This window comes from Sceloporus occidentalis, unplaced genomic scaffold (assembly GCF_023333645.1).
Source record: "Sceloporus occidentalis isolate IW3139 unplaced genomic scaffold, rSceOcc1.0.p SCAF_4, whole genome shotgun sequence".
Taxonomy (NCBI): Eukaryota; Metazoa; Chordata; class Lepidosauria; order Squamata; family Phrynosomatidae; genus Sceloporus; species Sceloporus occidentalis.
This window is the reverse complement of record NW_028316984.1, coordinates 90,404,902-90,424,028: the sequence shown is the minus strand read 5'-3', so window position 1 is coordinate 90,424,028 and position 19,127 is coordinate 90,404,902. Positions and strand designations below refer to the sequence as shown.

General features: G+C 39.6%; 1 protein-coding gene across 2 annotated transcripts in view; it reads right to left on the bottom strand.

Annotated features, from left to right (window-relative positions):
- The window catches only part of KMT5B (lysine methyltransferase 5B), a 46,063-nt gene that overhangs the window by 10,314 nt on the left and 16,622 nt on the right, over positions 1–19,127 (bottom strand). For both annotated transcript variants that reach the window (XM_089520850.1, XM_089520849.1), the window contains exons 2-3: positions 13,030–13,263; positions 10,040–10,187 (exon numbers count right to left, since the gene is read on the bottom strand). In XM_089520850.1, coding sequence (XP_089376976.1) covers positions 10,040–10,187; positions 13,030–13,189 — 308 coding nt within the window. In that variant the 5' untranslated portion in view covers positions 13,190–13,263. The remainder of the gene's footprint in view (positions 1–10,039; positions 10,188–13,029; positions 13,264–19,127) is intronic.

Genomic DNA, 19,127 nt, shown 5'->3' with positions numbered 1-19,127 from the left:
GGGGGAAGCTTACAGATAAGTAGGCAAACCCCCTTCTTTGCTGCTGAATCAGCAAGAAAAAGCACTACACTACATAATCAAGTTAGTGTTCCAAAAAACATTTTTTAAATGCTGGTCATGTTCCCTAAAATTCTTGTTCTCATCACTTACATTAGGCAACTTGATATCCTCCTCATATTTTAGATGACAACTCTCAGAATTCATGACAATTAATCATGCTGCTGGGGTCATAAGTGATTTGTAGTTTAAATTAGGCATCAGGTTGCCTACAGTTTGCTTATAAAAAGGTTTTCGAAATCTGAAGGGCAGGCAAAGGGCTTTGCTAAAGTAAGCATTAAAGAAGAGAACACACTAGAGGAGTTCCTCAAAGACAAGTGTGAGACACTATATTATTCAACATAAGTTACAACTTAGAAAGAAAAATGGGGATACAGTGACAAGATTTATGGTAACCAAGTCAAGATGTGCTAATCATAGTCAGGAAAAACAGGTGACTCTAGCTAGGACAATGTTCAAGACAATGAGAGCCACATCTCAAAACAAGTAGGGGTTACAGTATTTATTTTCTAACTTGTTTACCATATATTTTGTCTTAATGGTTCAAACAGGACCATTTCTAATTTTCAGGTGAAAGAGCTCGTATTAGAATAGCTACAGAAATTATGAATTTATTTGAGTACTGCAATGGGATAATCTGATTTACTCAGTTTAGAAAAAAGGAAGTTGGAAGAGGGAGTAAGTCTGAACTTTTCAAGAATATTGAAATATATTCCACTGCTTTGAGATACTGTTTTAAACATGGTAAGTGGTGCACGGATTACAGAGTACCACCAATGGTCAGTGAAGATTTTGGCTACAGCAAATGATTAGAGATCAGATGCTTAACAACGTTCAAGCTATTATTTGGTAGGCTTTAATAACAAATGCAGGTTCAGCCTAGTATTTGGGAAGGTTTAATTACAAATGCAAATTTCTAGAATGACGATGACCTTGCCAACAACTGTAGAGTGAAATCATTCAAGGAAACAGAAGTCTATGTTTATGAGAGGGATCATGCCACTTCATATGCTGCTCCAGGATAATAAGATTCCTCTGTATTCTCCTTTCAATCCCTAATCATTTGCTTTTGTTTTGGGCTAATATAAAGACTGTAAAAGTTTACAAGTTGTACCAAATATGTACTTAAAAGTCTAGCCAACTACAAATGATATTTGACTTGTTAGTGGAAAAAAGCACAATCATATCAAATAATGGCCCTTTGTTGTTTGTTGCTGTTAGATGCTTTCAAACTGACCTCAACCCATGGTAACCTTATGAATGAGCTATCTCCAAGATACCCTATTTTCAGCAGCTCTCAGTTCCTGCAGACGTAGGGCCCTGGCTTCCTTGATCGAATTTATCCACCTGGAATATGATCTTCCTCTTTACCTACTGTCTTCTACCTTGCCAAGCATTATTGTCTGTTCTAATGAGTCATGCCTTCTCATGATGTGATCAAAGTAGGATAGCTTCAATTTAGTCATCCTGGCCTGTAGGCCTGATTTTTTTCTAGGATTTTTTTGTCTTTTTATCCTTCCATGGTATCTGCAGATCTGTTCTCCTGCACATCTCACATGAATTTATTTTCTTTCTACCCACTTTTTTCAGTTCTCACTGCCACAGCAGATACCAGTGGAACAATAGTTGTAGGAGGAAATTTCAAAGCCTGGGAGTAGCCATCAAGAAGGCCTTCTCTAGAGTCCTCACCAAATGTACCAGTGATGGTGGTGCAAGCAAGAAAAAATTTGTTCCCCAAGGATCTAAAAACACAGGAAGGCTCATATAAGGAGATATATTCTTTTAGACAATCTGGATCTAAGCTTTACAGGGCTTTAGAGGTTATAATCAGCACTTTGAATTCAGCTCAGAAACATACTGGTAGCCAACACGCTTTTCAAACATGAGAGATACCGTATATACTCGACTATACGTTGACCTCATGTATAAGTCGAGGGCAGGTTTGGGGGCCATAATTATGGATTTTTATATGACCCATGGATAAGTCGAGGGTAAAACTCAGGGCACGTGACAAAGGATCTAAAGGATGAAGCAATGGCAAGCAATGTCAAAGAACTTGCAAAATTCCAGCAAACATAACTGTTTGTGCTCACTTTTAAGGATGGCTGAGAGAACAGATGGGGGTCAGTGCTTCCATGATAATTACCCTCTTGCCTTTCCCCAGGCAAGGCAAGAGGGTTCCTTTTTGAAATGAGAGTTAATGTACAGTTCCTACATCGACCCATGGATAAGTCGACCCAGGTTTTTGAGGTCAATTTTAGACTAAAATTTCTAGACTTATACATGAGTATATATACAGTACATGTTACTGTAACTCTTGTTGCATCATTTTGGACAGGATAGAATCAATACACCTGTCATTAGTGCCAGATCTGACATCCTCCAGAATAGATGTAGCTGATGTACTAGCTTTAACCATGCAAACAAACTCCTGGTCACCAGGTTTCCACACTTAAGACTGAGTTCAAGAGCATATTCCAATGACTTAAGAGTCATCAGGGATTGATAAACCCTGCATGAGAGTAGAATTGTAAAATTTCTGGAAATGTTGAAATCATGGAGAGAAAAGGGTCCCCCCCAAAAAAAAAAATCCCCCACAAAACTTCAAAAAAATCGGGGTGGTGTTAGTACCCTTTACAGATTATCAAAAATAACTTTGTTATTTCAGGAACATAAAATGTATTAAGTCTATTTGGATTGGCATAAAATTATGTTTGTAATATTAAAAGTATATTTTATTCAGAAAATAATTACAAATTGTTACAAATTGAGCTATAAGATCCTGAACTGTAAGTTTGCCAATTTATGAAGAGCAACAAAAACATTAAAAATGGAAGAAACTATGAGCATTATTAAAAGAAAGAAAATTATTTTGTTTCGTCTTGGCCTACATATTCTCAAGCAGACATAAAAGCGCTCTTTTCTATAAAGAGAAAAGAAAATCAGAACCAAGAAATGCAAGGATCTGATACTCTATATTATTGTCATGTGCCTTGATGTCATTTCTGACTTGAAGGCAGGCAAAAGCAAACCACCTCTAAACAAATCTTGCCAGGAAAACCCCTGTGATAGGGTCATCTTAGGGTCGCCACAAATCAAACTACTTGATGACACAAAACCACCACCACTGGAGACACTGCATCACAGCCCTCTGTCTCATAAATAAACAAATTACAAAAATGTCTACTACACTTTCTCTGTGATTGGCTCCACGATGCTTTGCTAACAAAGATTCATCAAGTACTGACAGTGTAAAGTTTGGGGAGCATGGTAAAAGGTGTTTGACTAAATATTTTTATCAGACCATGGGTGTTTTTAGCCCTCATGTTTAACTGTTCTTCTGTTCATGGACTTTAACTTCTAAGGCAAAGATAGGCCATTGCCAAGGATTGGAGGGTTGCACTGGGTCATGAGGGATGCACTCTAACCTTTTAGATCCTCATCCATCAAACCAATTTCTTTCAATCTGAAACTGGACATTAGTGCCCTTACCAAAAACCTCTGGGGTGCTACTAGCCATTTCACTGAAAACTGGGGCCTTTTTAAAGCCCCACTTCACCTGGATCAGGTTAGGAAGGGCCTTACTACCAAATAGTAGGGAAAGCCTCATCCAGACCCCTCCCAAGACAAGTGGCTCCTCAAATGAGCAAAACAGGCAGAAAGACACCTCTCCAAAACTTGGGGAGGGGTAATAATAGTGGGAAAAACACGCTTTTGACTCACCAGTGTCTTTTCATCTGAACAAGCTGATCACGGGAAATGGCATTTGTCCAGGCTATTATTAGTAGTATGATTGGTTAATAATCTGTCTTTGTACATGAATATACAATACCTTTCTGTAAACATGTGGCTTAATCCACTTCCTTTAATTATATGGAATTATTTGTTGTACTGGCACCATTAAACAATACACTTCTTCTGGGTATATGGCATACTTACATAGTTACACTGATCAGTTCAAGAGGATGGTGAGTGATGAATAATGACTTATACCACAGATATGGACCTCTTTGTTACTTTCTATTTCTACAGTTATAGGAAGATCAGAACTATGGTGAAGCAAGATGAAATTTCATTTTCAACTGATTACTGAGGAAATTCCTAATGATCTTCAAAATGACAATATTTACCATAGAAATCTGAATCCACTACATGATGAAAGATGAGGATGTCTGAAAATTGAAATCGCATCCTCCACAGAAATGGCATATAAGGCATTTGAGCTTAAGATGTTAGATTCTGTCATGAGATCGTCATCAGTGTTACAAGCACAGAGTGGCTTTAAATAGAGAGTATGAAGCATGGAAATGCTATCAGTCTGGGCATAATGACTTCAAACACAATTGATGGTAAGATTTAACTCATGATAGGGCTGACAAACAATCTACCACCAATTATGAACAAGAGGTAGAAAACAAGATTCTAAACATTTTAAGCTTTCTGGGCATTGCCTGCTTGCAACAAATTGTTCATACAAGATGATCTGATTTGACAATTGCTTTATTTTCACAACTTGTTCTGCAATATTCCATGTAAACCTACTCTGAATCATTGCACAGACATCTCTCACTTAAAAATTGAAGCATTGAGTATGTCTGCACATGAAAACGTGAACTCAAAAAACTGTAAGCTACTAAGGAAAATAGCAGCAATGTGGTATATTTGAGACACTTGGAATTATATAGCTATAGCTCAGTGGCAGAGAACATGCTTTGCACACAGAAAGTCTTGGGTTCAGTTGCTGGCATCTTGAACTCAACCTGAGAAAGACTCCTGTCTGGAACCTTTCAGAGTCCCTCTCAGCTGTGTAAATGATACTGAGTAATATGGACCTATGGTCTGATGCTTATGTTTCATGAAACAAGTTTGTATAATATCCACTTGGATTTGGACCTTGATTAAAAAAATGTAAAGTCTGTATTATTTACGTATAAATGGGACATCTTCATTGACATATATATACAGAATATACAGTTGGCCTTTGGAACTCATGGGAGATCCGTTCCAGATCTGCGAGTTCCAAAACCCGCACATATTCAAGCCCCACAGGCTTGAATGAGGTGTGTGCATGAGGAGTGCGTGCTCCATTGGCGTTAATGACGATCGCCCCTTCACAGATTTTCAAATCCGCGTATCTCATGTCCGTGGACTTGGAGGGGCGACTGTACTCATCTTAATAGTGCTTGTTTAACATTTAACTATTTGCCTATCCTAAATTTCCACATTAAAAGTCAATGACTTGCAACAGATGGCATACAAATTTGCATTAAAACTCTGATAACCATAAGATAGAAATCCGTAGCACACTGTGCAACTGAAGACCATTCTGAACTGCAGACAGTTGCTGAACGCTTTGGTGGCATGGTGTATGACAAACACATCTTACCTGTATTAAAACAGCTCTCAAAACACTTATGAGCTCAATTCAAGTTAGTAAATAGAATAAAACTTTATTACAGTGATAGGCCAGCACAAATGCATGGTACTGGTGCTTACCTTTATAGCTCTACATAGCGTAGAACCCAGGCACTTCTTGGACCACTTTACCCTACAACAGTTCTCCTGAACTGTGAGATAATAATCTGAGTCAGTGGGTGCCCTTACTTTCTGAGGTAAACTTGATGGTGACTGGAGAGGCAGTTTTGTTTTGCGCCTTCTTGCTTGCAATGTTCTTGCCCTACCTTAAGAATTCTCGCTCTCAAGGCTTGCCTAGCACCTATATCATTTTTTGAGTGCCAGGGAAAGGCCTTTACATTTTCTGAAGACTTTTTAAGATACTGTGTAGACCTTTTCAGTGAATGTAAAGTTTTTCATTCTCTCATTATCTGACTGACTGTGCTTTTATCTGGAGTTTTATTTTGTTTGGCTGCTTCATCTTCTTCTTCCTGCTCCTCCTCCTCCTCTTCTTCTAGTCCGTCATACCAAATGCATTTAAGTTGAATGATAAGGGGTGAAAATACAATGAATTTTAAAAATAATGTTTTCATCTTTCTTTTAGCAGGTTCACTTTAATTTTATAGACCCAAATTCAAATAAGCTGCTGAAGAAGATCAAATTTTGATTTTTTTTTAACAACTAGAGTACACAATGTTTCATGACTGCAGAAGTCCTAACAGTTCAAGGTATTCTGAAAGTGATGACACTGTTTGTAAGGATGCCTATTTACAATGCTTTCTTACAAAGAAATTGATCAACCAGACACTAAAGGTAAAAAACATGAACTGATCATGAATTCTATTTGCACAGAAGAATTCAGAAAATCAATATAAAGTTGTATCAGGACAACTGGGAACCTGTTAGTACTTTAACCTTCATACACCTGTGTTAATGGCAGATTCCGCTTTTTAACATGATTGCATTTTGTTTTCAAATTATGTGGAGAGAAAAAGGTTTTCAAAACATGAGGTAAGTGGAAGCTGGTTTGTCCAAAGAAAAATTCTCAAGTAGTTAACAACAACCATGTAAAACCAAAACACAGCTACTAAGAAATAACAAGGCGGTATGAGCTTCGAGTACTCCAAAGTTTTCTGAAGAAGATTCTTCCCCTTAGAAAAAAGGTTTAAAAATACAACCCCCTGTCTGCCTGAAAGAATCTAATGAGTACAGTACACACTCAATGGCTATGCAATGGCTGACTATTTGGGGAAGGAAAAAAAGGAGAAACCACTTGAGGGGTGGAAGTGAAATGAGATCACCCTCGAAAAAAACATGGATGAATGGATGGGTGGCACCCTGAAAGGAAAACTTTATACTGAAATGCTGTGCTACAGTTTACTACTGTATGGAGTTTAAAATTATGGATGACAAGGTGTTGGATTTAATCCAAAGATGTGCAAGAATTCCTAAAATTTTTGCAGGGAGGGAGACACATATAGATTTCTAGATGTTTTTGGACTATAACTTCCAACATTTCTCAATACTGCCCATGCAGGCTAAGGCTAATGAGAGCTGCATTCTAACATGTGGAGAGCCACTTGACTTCTACCTTATGTTAAAGCTACCAGAAGATGCTATGCCATAATCTTCAAGAGACCTCATACAGTCAGCCCTCCCCATAGGTGGGCTTGCCTTCCACAGCTTTGAGCTTACACGAAAGGCAAGCCCTGGAAGAAATAATGGGCCGCGTACCTGTGCTCTGCACCCCGCAACAATCACACACCCCATTCTTTTCTATAGGGCTTGAGCATACGCTCTTTTCCCCATACGCGGAGGAGGGGGTCCAGAATGGATCCCCCTGTATGGGGAGGGCGGACTACTAGCATTTCATCTTCAAGCATTGTATAAAATTATGCTTGAACTGCACAAAACCTTGCCCAAGTAGATGCACACCACTGGATTTCAGTTCTCTTTTCATGTAAGGATCCTATGCTAAGTCAGCTCTTCTGAATGTGGAAGGGGCCTTTCACTTGCAAAAGGCTACCTTTGGATTCAGTACATTACAGTCATCCCTCCATATTTGCGGCTTTGATATTCGCGGCTTTGATTATTCACAGATTTCGTTAATATGTTCTCTCTAGGTCTAGGTTCTTCAGTGCAACTCTATGGTCAGTGTATGTTGGACATTGACCACAGAGTTGCACTGGAGGACCTAGAGATTCCTAGAGAGCTGTCCTCTCAGGTAAAAACAGTATTTTTGTTATTTGCGGTTTTTCCATATTCACGGGGGTCTTGTTCCCCTAACCCTAGCGAATATGGAGGGACAACTGTATTTAGAAAAATAGAGGGGGAATCTCATAGTAAAGTTTTCCAAAGTAAAATGTTAATATTCTGAAATGCTGGGAAAAGCGATTTCCCATTTTTATAAGGGACACCATTTTGCTATGTCATTATATTTAATGGGGCTTGAGCATCCACGGATTTTGTTATCCACGGGGGATCTTGGAACCAAACCCCAGCGTATAACAAGGGTCCACTATACTTTAGTCTACATACTGTCTCTGAAGTCAGAGGTTCTAATGGCATCTTTTTAGATACTGGGGTCTTGTATAACCTTCTAAAACAGTTATAATCTCAAGATTATTCTGAACCACGTTTTGTACAGTGCACTTGCACCATCTGTGGACTTGCCATCTGTGGTTTGAACTTCCACAGATGGCAAGCCCCGGCTTTTTCAAAGGATGCATGCGCACGCACATGGTGGTGTGAAAAAGAACTGGACTTAAGGTCCTGCGTTTTTTGCTATCCGCAGGGGGTGGGGGTGGGTGCAGAACGGATCCCCAGGGATTGCAAGGGTGTACTGTACAATCTACCCCACATAACCTACTCTGAGTTATTATATTTAAAATGAAATTCTTACCTGGCCATTTGATCATATAAGCTGGCAGCAATAACTATCACCTGCCAGAAATTTAAAGGAGTTTTATGAATTTAATGGAGTTTTAAAATCAAGGATAGATATAAGAATCTCTCAAATACATAACAAGCTCAAAATATCAAAAGGGATGTGTTTTTTTTAAAAAAAGAGGGAAATACTTTTAGAAAACAAGGGATTTGATATGAACACATAATTAGGATAAGGATCAACAAATTGCCTTTTGAAATTTGCATTAATTTTAAAATGAAAGTTGATGCTGCAATAAGTTGCAAATTTTGCTGTAACCACGTTATCTACTCTGATTTTCCCTGGCCATTTCATGCCAGCAACTGCTAACAAACTAAATCTATCAAGAAAATCTGAAGCATAGGATGATATAAAGGGACTGGACATAATTATTAATTGTTAAGCCTAACCTATGAAGAATACCTCTATCTGATTAAGAAAACAAAATAAAGCCACAACAGGATCCAGCCCCTAAAAAGTTATCTGAATTGTATTACTTATAACATTTTCATAATTTTCAGATAATGCCAACTCCTCACTTACTGCTCTCCCCTCCCCCCCCCCCCCCCCCCGGTTTTCAATGGAGACTGCCGAAAAATGTTACAAAATATTTCCAATTTTGGAATGAAAAGCTATTCAAGACAAGGTTAAACCCACTCCAAAATGCACACAAAATATGTATAAAATGTTCATGCAAGACAGTATATAGCAGTAGAGAATGGTAACAGACAAAGAACTAAAAACATTTTCAATGGTAGTATGAAATTTAACTCAATGTTGAAATAAATATTAGAACTATGGGAATATTTCTGGCTGAATATACACTTTATAGTTATATTTATGGTTTCTATTTTCATTTTTTCTTCCTAAATGCCAGATACAAGACAGCACAGAGCATAGGCGCTTACCACTCTCTTCAGTATTTGGTATAATAGCCTTTTTGCTTGTACAAAACAGGGGAAGTTGTACTTTTTGAGACTGCAATCCTATGTATACTTACCTGAAAATCAGCTCCAGTAAAGAAGGTGAGTCTCACTTCTAAGTACACAGATATAAGGGCTCTGTAACACAAGCTACTTGGGGAGGTTTTCCACCCTAAAAGGCATTCTAAATTGGAAATGAGGGCAAAGTGTGTCCCACTGATGCTGCCCCAAACTCTTTTTGATATTCTCTCTCTCAGTGCTCACAGGATTCAGCAGGAGTTTTTTTTTTAAAACTGTTATCATGGTTTGCTCCCAAAGTTTGATAGTTCTATAGTCAAGCCCGAGGGGAGAATTGGACCCTAATCTTTGGAGTCATAGTCTAATACTCAAAGCACCACAGCCCACTGGTCTTTCAGGAAAAAAAGGGCACCCTCCATATTTCACTCCGAATAGCTCAGTGAAGACTGGACTGAAGAATTCTGAACTTCACACTGCAAGCCTTTGTTGCAGATCTCGCTTGCAACATAACAACAATGATTAAAGGAAATCTGAATTAGAAGCACCAAGTTCTACTTTACCAAGCACTCTGGGCTCAAAAGAGTACTTGAAATCCAATTCCCAACCCTTAAATATATTTTAAAAGTAACATTTTCACATTGACAGTTGTCAAAGGTTGTATTTATTGTTTACTGTTGTTTAAATAGGTTGTTTTCTTGGTAAGTAAATCAAAGCAAATTACCTAGTGTTCATTTTATGTGTTTGAAAACCTAAATATGGATCAAGAACCAAACTAGTTGCTAGGTCATCATTCTCACACAGCTCCTTGGCAGACATTCCAGAGGAAGGCACGTAGCGACTTTGGCCCTCAAATCCCGAACCACCACTACCTGTATAAATCAAAAGAAATGTCAGTATTAGCTAACATAGATTGTTGAATCTTATGGATTTTCCTCCTTCCAAAGGAAATCTTATGAGGGACAGGAACAGGAGCTTTAAAGACACAGTTTTATATAAAACAATACAGTTTAGCTAAAATATGCCAGGGAGATGGAGGAGGGGGGAGAGAGAGAAAAAATTGGTCAATTTGATATCATATCCCTACAAGCTTCCTTAACTGGAAAAACGTGTCTCCATTTTGGATTCATACATAGTTTCTACCATGGGACTGAAATTTAAAGTGTGCTGAATTAAGATTCTTGACTGCAGATCATACCCATTTAATAGAATAACGTGTTCAGTAAAATTACAACTTTCAGTGATGCTGTATTCATTAACAGCCAACTTGGTGGCATCAATGTTTTCATGTAGTGCAAATAATGCTTGTTATATATTTAACATTATTTAGCAGAGAGATTTTGGATGGGTAGCAACAGACGCTGCATCCATACTGCAGAAATAATCCAGTTTGACAGCACTTTAACTGCCATGGCTCAATGCTATGGAATTCTGGGAACTGTAGTTTGTCGTGTCACCAGTGCTCTCCAACAGAGAAGGCTAAATGCCTCACAAAATTACAATTCCCAAAATTCCACAGCTTTGAACCATGGCAGTTAAAGTGCTGTCAAACTGGATAGATTATTTCTGCAGTACAAAGGCAGCCAAAGTAGCCATTCTGAGAAAAAGCTGGTCCTCTATCATTTTTTTGTTGATGAGTGGTGTCTTTCAAATGTAGGCTGTCTGCCATCCTACCTGCTCTCACAATAGTTTTTCCGATGAAAGATAAAGTTTCTTTGCAAGAAATATATGATGCTTCATTTTACACTTAGCTTGCTTTGTATGTTTTCAAGTGTCTATAAGTGTTCATCTGGTCTCCTACAATTTGGTGTAGAAGTATGAAGACTCACTTTTGCATATTCAAAATTCTTTATAGAAATTGGCATGATAATTTCATTTGATTTAAAAAATTGAATTTTTAAACATATTGGAATATTTTGATAATCACCAGAATCTGAAAGGACAAGGAAGAAGACCTAAACTATAATTGCAGTGTCAGTGGGATGTCAGCCTGGAACCAGAAAAAGAGGCATACCAACTAGCATGTTAACAATGCTTCCTGTTCAGGGCATGTTCAGTACCTTATTCATGCATTTGTTTAGACAAAGCATCTCAAGTAGTTCTACAATTAATCACGTACCTGACTAGCTGTGACACCCCAAAACTTCTTTCTTTCAAATCTTATTTGCTCTGGGGTTTTTTTTCCTTTTTCAATTCAATGTTTAAGTAACTAGTCCTTGTTTTATAAATTTAGAATATAAAGGAAATGGAGAATAAAGATTTAACAGTGTAGCCGTATCTAACATTGGGGTATCTCAGAACTGATCCCCATGGCACACTGATGGTTCATGTGCATTCTAAAACATACACACATACTCATGCAGATGGCCTCCTCAATGAACAGTGTAATAAGAAAACTGTGATTTTTCAGGAAATTATAGCTTTTGCTCTGGAATAGTAAACTTACCCAAGCAGACCATGTGCATGAGCAGTTTGTTTTGCTCAGGAATTGTTGACAGAATTGATTTACAAAGTCACGTCTGGTTACAGAGCAGGGACACAATGAGTCCCACACTCAGTATCCATATAGCACATAGGCAGGTCTTGAAAGGAGCTTCCACTCTCCTTGTAGCCTCAGGTTTTCCAATTTTTGCAGTAACAAAATGAAAAATCACACTATGGGACAAGAAAGGGCAGGGTATGTCGCCTATAGATAAATAACTCTGAACTGCTGCATTAACCGAGAACTTCAGGAAGCTATATTTTGCTCTTGCCCAAATATTAAGTGTCACATGAAAATAGGCTTAAATTGCAAAGGACATTTTTGCATAATAAAAGAGATTACTTCCCATATTGTATATTCATACCTAATGACAGCACTTATTCTTTGCTTGGAGAACCTTCACATAAACTAAAGTGTTGACATACTCTATGACCACAAAAAATCTAGGGGAGCATTGGCTCTCTGGATGCTGTTGGACTGCAACCCTACATGATCTTTCACCACTGAGTATGTTGGCTAGGATTAATGCGAGTTTCTATCCATCAATACCTGAAGGGCAACATATTCCTCATTGAGCTCCCATCCTTCATTATAAGATACATTAGGCTGGCACAAGTAAACCCATTTTCAAACCAACCAAAATAAGCAGAAATTACACCCACATGTTCAGAAGAAAAAGATGGCAAAGTCAAACTGCACCATCTGTAAATATGAAATTTCACCCCTCAGGTATCTCAAACTTAGTAAAATAGAAATTAAAGTGAACAAATAGGGAGAACCTAGCTACTCCTGCCAACAACCATAAGACTGCAACTCTAGTGAAATCAGTGGAAAACCTCTCACTGAGTTTCACAGTTGTCGATTTGTCCATATTCACCTGTATTATTGGGACACATGAATATGTGGAAATATTGTATTTTCTACCACTACATACTATGCGTTCAGCACAATTTCTCACTTAACTGATATAGAATAACATTAAACAGTTCACATTTGAGCTTTCATTGGGATTTATGTTTATTTCAGAAAAAATATTAAATGACTACATTAATTTGTTATGAAATAAAGGAACTTATTAACCAAAAACAATATAAATGTATACAAATGGAGTAACATTCACAGCAAATACAACCTTGATGAAATTCAACAAGTGCACAGTAAAATTCCGTAAGAGAACCAGAAATTACAAATAATGAAATGGGACCATTCCTGTCACATTTGCTTATACATACATCTGCTTGACCTTCTCTCAACTCCATTTTTCCCAGTCTTTGGATTTTCTTTTCCAGGATGCTGTAATTTGGACTGGTTCTGATGGTGATCATTAGATAACCTGCTTCCATTTCTCCGGCCATTCACCACCATGTTCTTGGATTCTCCCAACCACTTCATTCCCACAGACAATTTGTCCTCGTTGCATTTAGTCCTTCTTCCAAAGACTTTAAGAAGTTAATTAGTTCAGCTGCCTAGTAGGAAAAAAAGCACAAATACAAGAAAATATTAAAAACATAGCTATAACAAAAAAAAAAACCCTCCATATTTAAATAGTTTAATATGTGAGCAACAACATTAAATATTTTGTATCCCCTACACTGATACCCAAAGGTTAAGTACATCATTAAAACAAAACTATTGATCCAGAAAATTTAAAAGTTTGGGAGCTTCTTGCAGAGAAACACAGGGATGTTTACAATGCTTCACCTACACAGAAGAATGAGAAACACAGACCAACAGCATTTGGTATTCTTGTATATTCTTTCTGCTCCGTGATCTGGGTTAAACGGGCATTGTTCCCACTGAATTAGATTTCAGAAATTCATTTAGAAAGGGGGGCATGCTTTTTTTCTCATTTTTCCCCATTTAACCTGCGTCAAAAAGACACTGGGGAAAAGGGGTGTTTTTTGGGTTGAATCGATTTATTTAGAAATAAATTGATTCAGCCCAAGTGGGAACCAGGCGGATTTGAATCAGAATCGAATCTGCCCTGGTTCCACTGGCAGCCCAGCCCGGGGGCAGCTGGAATGGCCTGGCCTCTCCTGGCCCCCAAATCCCCAGCCCAGCCTCCTTACCGGCTTCTTTGGCCACTGACTGCATTCCCTGGGCTTTTTTAAAAATCTCCTGCAGCCAGGGAGGCTGGAAAGAGGTTGCAGAGATGACAGAAGCCTTGCGACCTCGTTCTCAGCTTTCCCTCGGCTTCTCTGTGACCTCCTTTCGGCCTCCCTAGCCATGGGAAATTTAAAAAAAGGTGCAGGAAACCCAGTCAGTGGCCAAAGAAGCTGGTAAGGGGGCTGGGCCGGGGATTTGGGGGCCAGGAGAGGCCAGAGATGGGACGGGCCAGCAAACTGCCCCCCCCCCCCACCATCACTGAACTGATTCCTGAAACTGGCGCAAACATAGTGGGAACTACTTTTTTTTCAGAACTGGTTTCAGGAATCGGTTCAGGAAACAGATATTCCGGTAAGTCGGAAAGGGCCCCCAGTAACCATGAATACAAAAAAAAAGGGGGGGGGGCTATTTTCAACACATGGAGCTTAACAACCCACAATTGCAAAGCATGAGAAGTCACCCAAGCTTTTTTCTGAAGGACTTTAATCATTGTGTTTTGCCCTTCCCAACTACAGTTCTAACTCTTAATGCCATTTCCCCAATCTATGCAGTCCCTGAAAGTAAGCTATCTTGTTTTTGTTGCTTGAAAACAATCAACTCTTGTGGAGGACCTACAAATGCCCAGAGAAGTGTTCTCTGTGGGAATCTCTAGGTCCACCAGCACAGTTTTTGGTGGAAGCTGACTACAGAGTCATGCTTGAGGATTTAGAGATTCTTAGTGATAATATATTAATCAAATCCATGAATAATCAAATCCATAAATCACAGAATCGTAGAGTTCGAAGAGACCACAAGGGCCATCCAGTACAACCCCCTGCCATGCAGGAAATCTCAATCAAAGCATCCCCGAAAAATGGCCATCCAGCCCCTGCTCAAAGACCACCAAGGAAGGAGACTCCACTACACTCCAAGGGAGTGTGTTCCATTGTCAAACAGCCCTTACTGTTAGGAGGTTCCTCCTAATGTTGAGGTGGAATCTCTTTTCCTGGAGCTTGCATCCATTGTTCTGGGTCCTGTTTTCTGGAGCAGCAGAAAACAAGCTTGCTCACTCCTCAGTATGACATCCCTTCAAATATTTAAACAGGGCTATCATATCACCTCTTAACCTTCTCTTCTCCAGGCTAAACATACCCAGCTCCCTAAGTTGTTCCTCATAGGACATGGTTTCCAAACCCTTCACCATTTTAGTCATCATTTTAGTCGCCCTCCTTTGGACACACTCCAGTTTCTTAATGTCCTTCCTGAATTGTGGTGCCCAGAACTGAACACAATATTCCAGGTGGGGCCTGACCAAAGCAGAATATAGTGGCACTATTACTTCTCTTGATCTAGACACTATACTTTTATTGATGCAGCCTAAAATTGCATTGGCCTTTTAGCTGCCGCATCACACTGTTGATTCATGTTCAACTTTTGGTCTACCTGGACTCCTAGATCCCTTTCACATGTTGTCTCCTTAAGCCAGGTGTCCCCCATCCTATATCTGTGCATTTTATTTTTCTGCCCTAAGTGCAGTACCTTACATTTCTCCATGTTGAAGTTCATTTTGTTAGCTTTGGCCCAGCTTTCTAGTCTATTCAGGCCATTTTGAATTTTGATCCTGTCCTCTGGAGCATTAGCTATTCCTCCTAATTTGGTGTCATCAGCAAAATTGATGAGTATGCCCCCAATTCTTTCATCCAAGTCATTCATAAAGATGTTGAATAACACTGACCTCAGGACAGAGCCCTGTGGGACCCCACTGGTCACTTCTCTCCAGGATGAAAAGGAGCCATTGTTGAGCACCCTTTGGCTTCGGCCGGTCAACCAATTACAAATCCATGTAACAGTTACCTTGTCTAGTCCGCATTTTATAAGCTTGTTTGCAAGAATGTCATGGAAAACCTTGTCAAAGGCCTTATTGAAATCAAGATAAACTATATCCACAGCATTCTCTTCATCTACCAAATGTCAAACCTGCAAATGTGGAGGACCAACTGTATTGTGCATATATCTAGAAGTTATCACAGAAGCATATGCTTCATAATTTTTTAAAAAAAGTGATTGCCACTTGCCCTGAAGTTTAAACTACAGGGTTGTTAGAAGGCATGGGGTGGTCACCACTAACAATTGGCAGAAAGCTTTGTAAAGTTTTCTGTATTTGATAAATGCTACTTAAGGTATTTTCAGATATCCATTTCTTCCAATGCCTACTAACTTCAGAGGACTGCTAGGAATATCCAGATCTTCTTATCACTCCCTTATATTCTCCAGTGATGTTGCCATTTCTACCCTTTCCAAAACTGAACACAAAGTCCAAACCCCTCCCTTTTTGGGAATCCCAAATTTCTAATCCCTCAACTACACTCTCAAGAATTCTACTTTCTCAACTGTATTTGCTAACATTCCTTATTATTTACTAGAAGCTGGAATCCTGTATAACCTTTCACTCAACATAAATGGGAGGTTGGACTCATCATGAATGTTCATTCTGGGGTGACAGAAGGATAATAAACTACTGGTTTATTCCTGCATGCCTACCAGACCTGGCAGGAGCCCATGTTCTTTTCCAGTTACAATTGCTAGACTCATTCCCTTCTCTGAAAGTTGATTATCTAACTCTCCTTAAACATAAATTCTCAACCAACTCCCATTTTGCTGTGAATACATATACACTTTATTTTTAAAATGTAGGGTTAGGTGTGGCTTTCTCCTCCTGCCATCCCAGAATGAACAAGCAAGCTAAATCCAGCCCCTCATTCTTGGGATAGCAGGGAGGAGCAACCCACCATGACTACTCAAGCCCCCCTTCTCTGGGTGGGAATATCATGTGGAAATAATTGATTGCAGCAGTCTTGCCAAAAGCTCCCTGCACTGACTTATATTTATCTAACTTATGTCTAACAAAAGTTGACGATTCAGACCAGCCTGCAGCATCACAAATGTCCTGTGGTGATCTTGAAACAGTGTAAGTTATAGTCACTAACCCTGTGGAATAAGGCCACATATTTTTGGGGCTTGGCTTCTTTACATAGTCCTAACACTGAAACATGCTGTCCTAGATGCCTTTTGTACTAAATTTCTCAGACTGTAAGAAACAAATACAGTCGGCCCTCTGTTTTCATGGGAAATCCATTCCGGATCCCATCCCACCCCACAAAAATGGAGACTCACCAATATTCAAGCCCATTGGCTTGAATGGAGCATGTGCTGCGGGGGGGGGGGGCACTGACAATAACAGAGGTCACCCCTCCGTGAATATCCAAGACCACTGACCTCAAGTCCGCGAGAAAAGAGGGGTGACTGTAAAGCCTCAGTATATCTAAACAGAAATGTTTTCCTTAAATAGGCTTTGACAGGCATTCTCGAGTGTGCCATCTACACTCCTCTGAATATTTTGGGATTAGATAGAAATTTGGAAGATGTATAATCTGAGGTATGCTCTTTCTTGATACATACTTAAACAGGAATGTGGGATCCAAAATTAATGTTAGCGTGCCTTGTTCAAACTTACACACGTTTGGATTCACTGATAATGTGACCAATACTGACATTAGCCTTGCTGATATTATACACACACAAACTATTGAGAAGAAGCCTTTTGAGAACTAAATTCAAGTCCCAACTTGGGAAACTGTGCAGTGTTGGGAAGGACACAATTGTAGCATCTCTCAGAAACATGTGGATACTGTGACAAAGGAACTAAATCTTGCAACCCAAATGGCCATTGTTTTGTCTCAATTTAGTTTCAGCTTTGTCACCCTCATCCACCATAAAACTGGCTCATGTATTTCAAACTTCTACCATCTCCCTGAGATTATGGAAAAGAAACAAGGCCATGTATAATCTTCATAACACTGATATCACAATCTCAGTCCTCCAACTGACCACAGTACTATTGTACACAGAGAGAGAGATACCGTATATACTCAACTGCAGCCCAGCTGTTCCCTCAGCAGTCAGCCAGGATCAGGAGAGGCTTGGAGAGCCAGCACTAGCACTCCACTCTCCTCCCCCCCCATTTGTCTCTTGAGAAGCAGCCATGGTGAGAACAAAGCTTGGGGAGCCAGTGCTGGCTCTCCATTCTCCTCTGTGGGGCAGCCATGGTGGGGACAAGGTTTGGGGCACCAGTGCTAGCTCTCCATTCTCTTCCTCACCCCATTTGTCTCCCGAGAAGCAGCTATGGTGGGAACAAGGTTTGTGGAGCTAGTGCTGACTCTTCCTTTCCCCAGCTGTACTCCGTGGGGCAGCCATGGTAGGGATGAGGTTTGGGGAGCCAGCGCTGGTCCTCTATTCTCTTCCAGACCCCATCTCCTCCTGAGAAGCAGCCATGGTGGGGACAAGGCAGTGCTGACTCTCAATTCTTCCCCCCAGCTGTCCTCTGGGGGGCAGCCATGGTGGGGAAGAGACTTGGGGAGTCAGCACTGGCCCTCCATTCTCCTCCCCACCCTGGCTGTTCACTCAGGAGACAGCCGGGTTGGGGAGAAGGTTTGATATTGTATTGACCCATGTATAAGTCAATCAAGGCTTTTGGGTTTACAATTTTTTTTCTACTTATACATGAGTATATATGATAGGTGTATATGTTTGTGTGTGTATCTTATACGAGAACACTATAGAAATTTGGGACATCCCAACAGCTAAGAAATTGAGATGAAATTCCTCAATATGATCATCACCATTTTCCAAATAAAGATTTGGAGTCACAGACATGACACAGCATATCCCTGAATCAAATCCCAGAGAAGGATTCAGAAGGATACCATGATTACCAAAAGCAGACAATGAAAAATCCAACAGAATCAATGGGCTGCACTCCCCAAATCTATTCCCCAATTTACCAGAATGTCTGAAGGTGTTTTAGTCCTAAATCAATACCAAAAGCCAGATTAAAAAGCATAAGTGTCCTTCAATATTGCCTGGAGCTGACACAACATTACTTGGTCTAAAACAGTGGTTCTCAAACTTTGGTCCTCCAGGTATTTTGGACGTCGAACTCCTGGAATCTCACCCACATTGGCCAACTGTCAGGAATTCTGGGAGCTGAAGTCCAAAACATCTGGAGGACCAAAGATTGGGAATGACTGCTCTAGAACATTATAGAGGGTGATATTATGTTTCAGACTGAAATACGTTATTGAAGCTAGACAACCTAATTGATTTCTTCAAAGATAGGCTCACCACAGCTTCCCTACAAGCCTACAATCATTTTACAGGAATTCAAGAGCCAAGTTAGCACCATTCT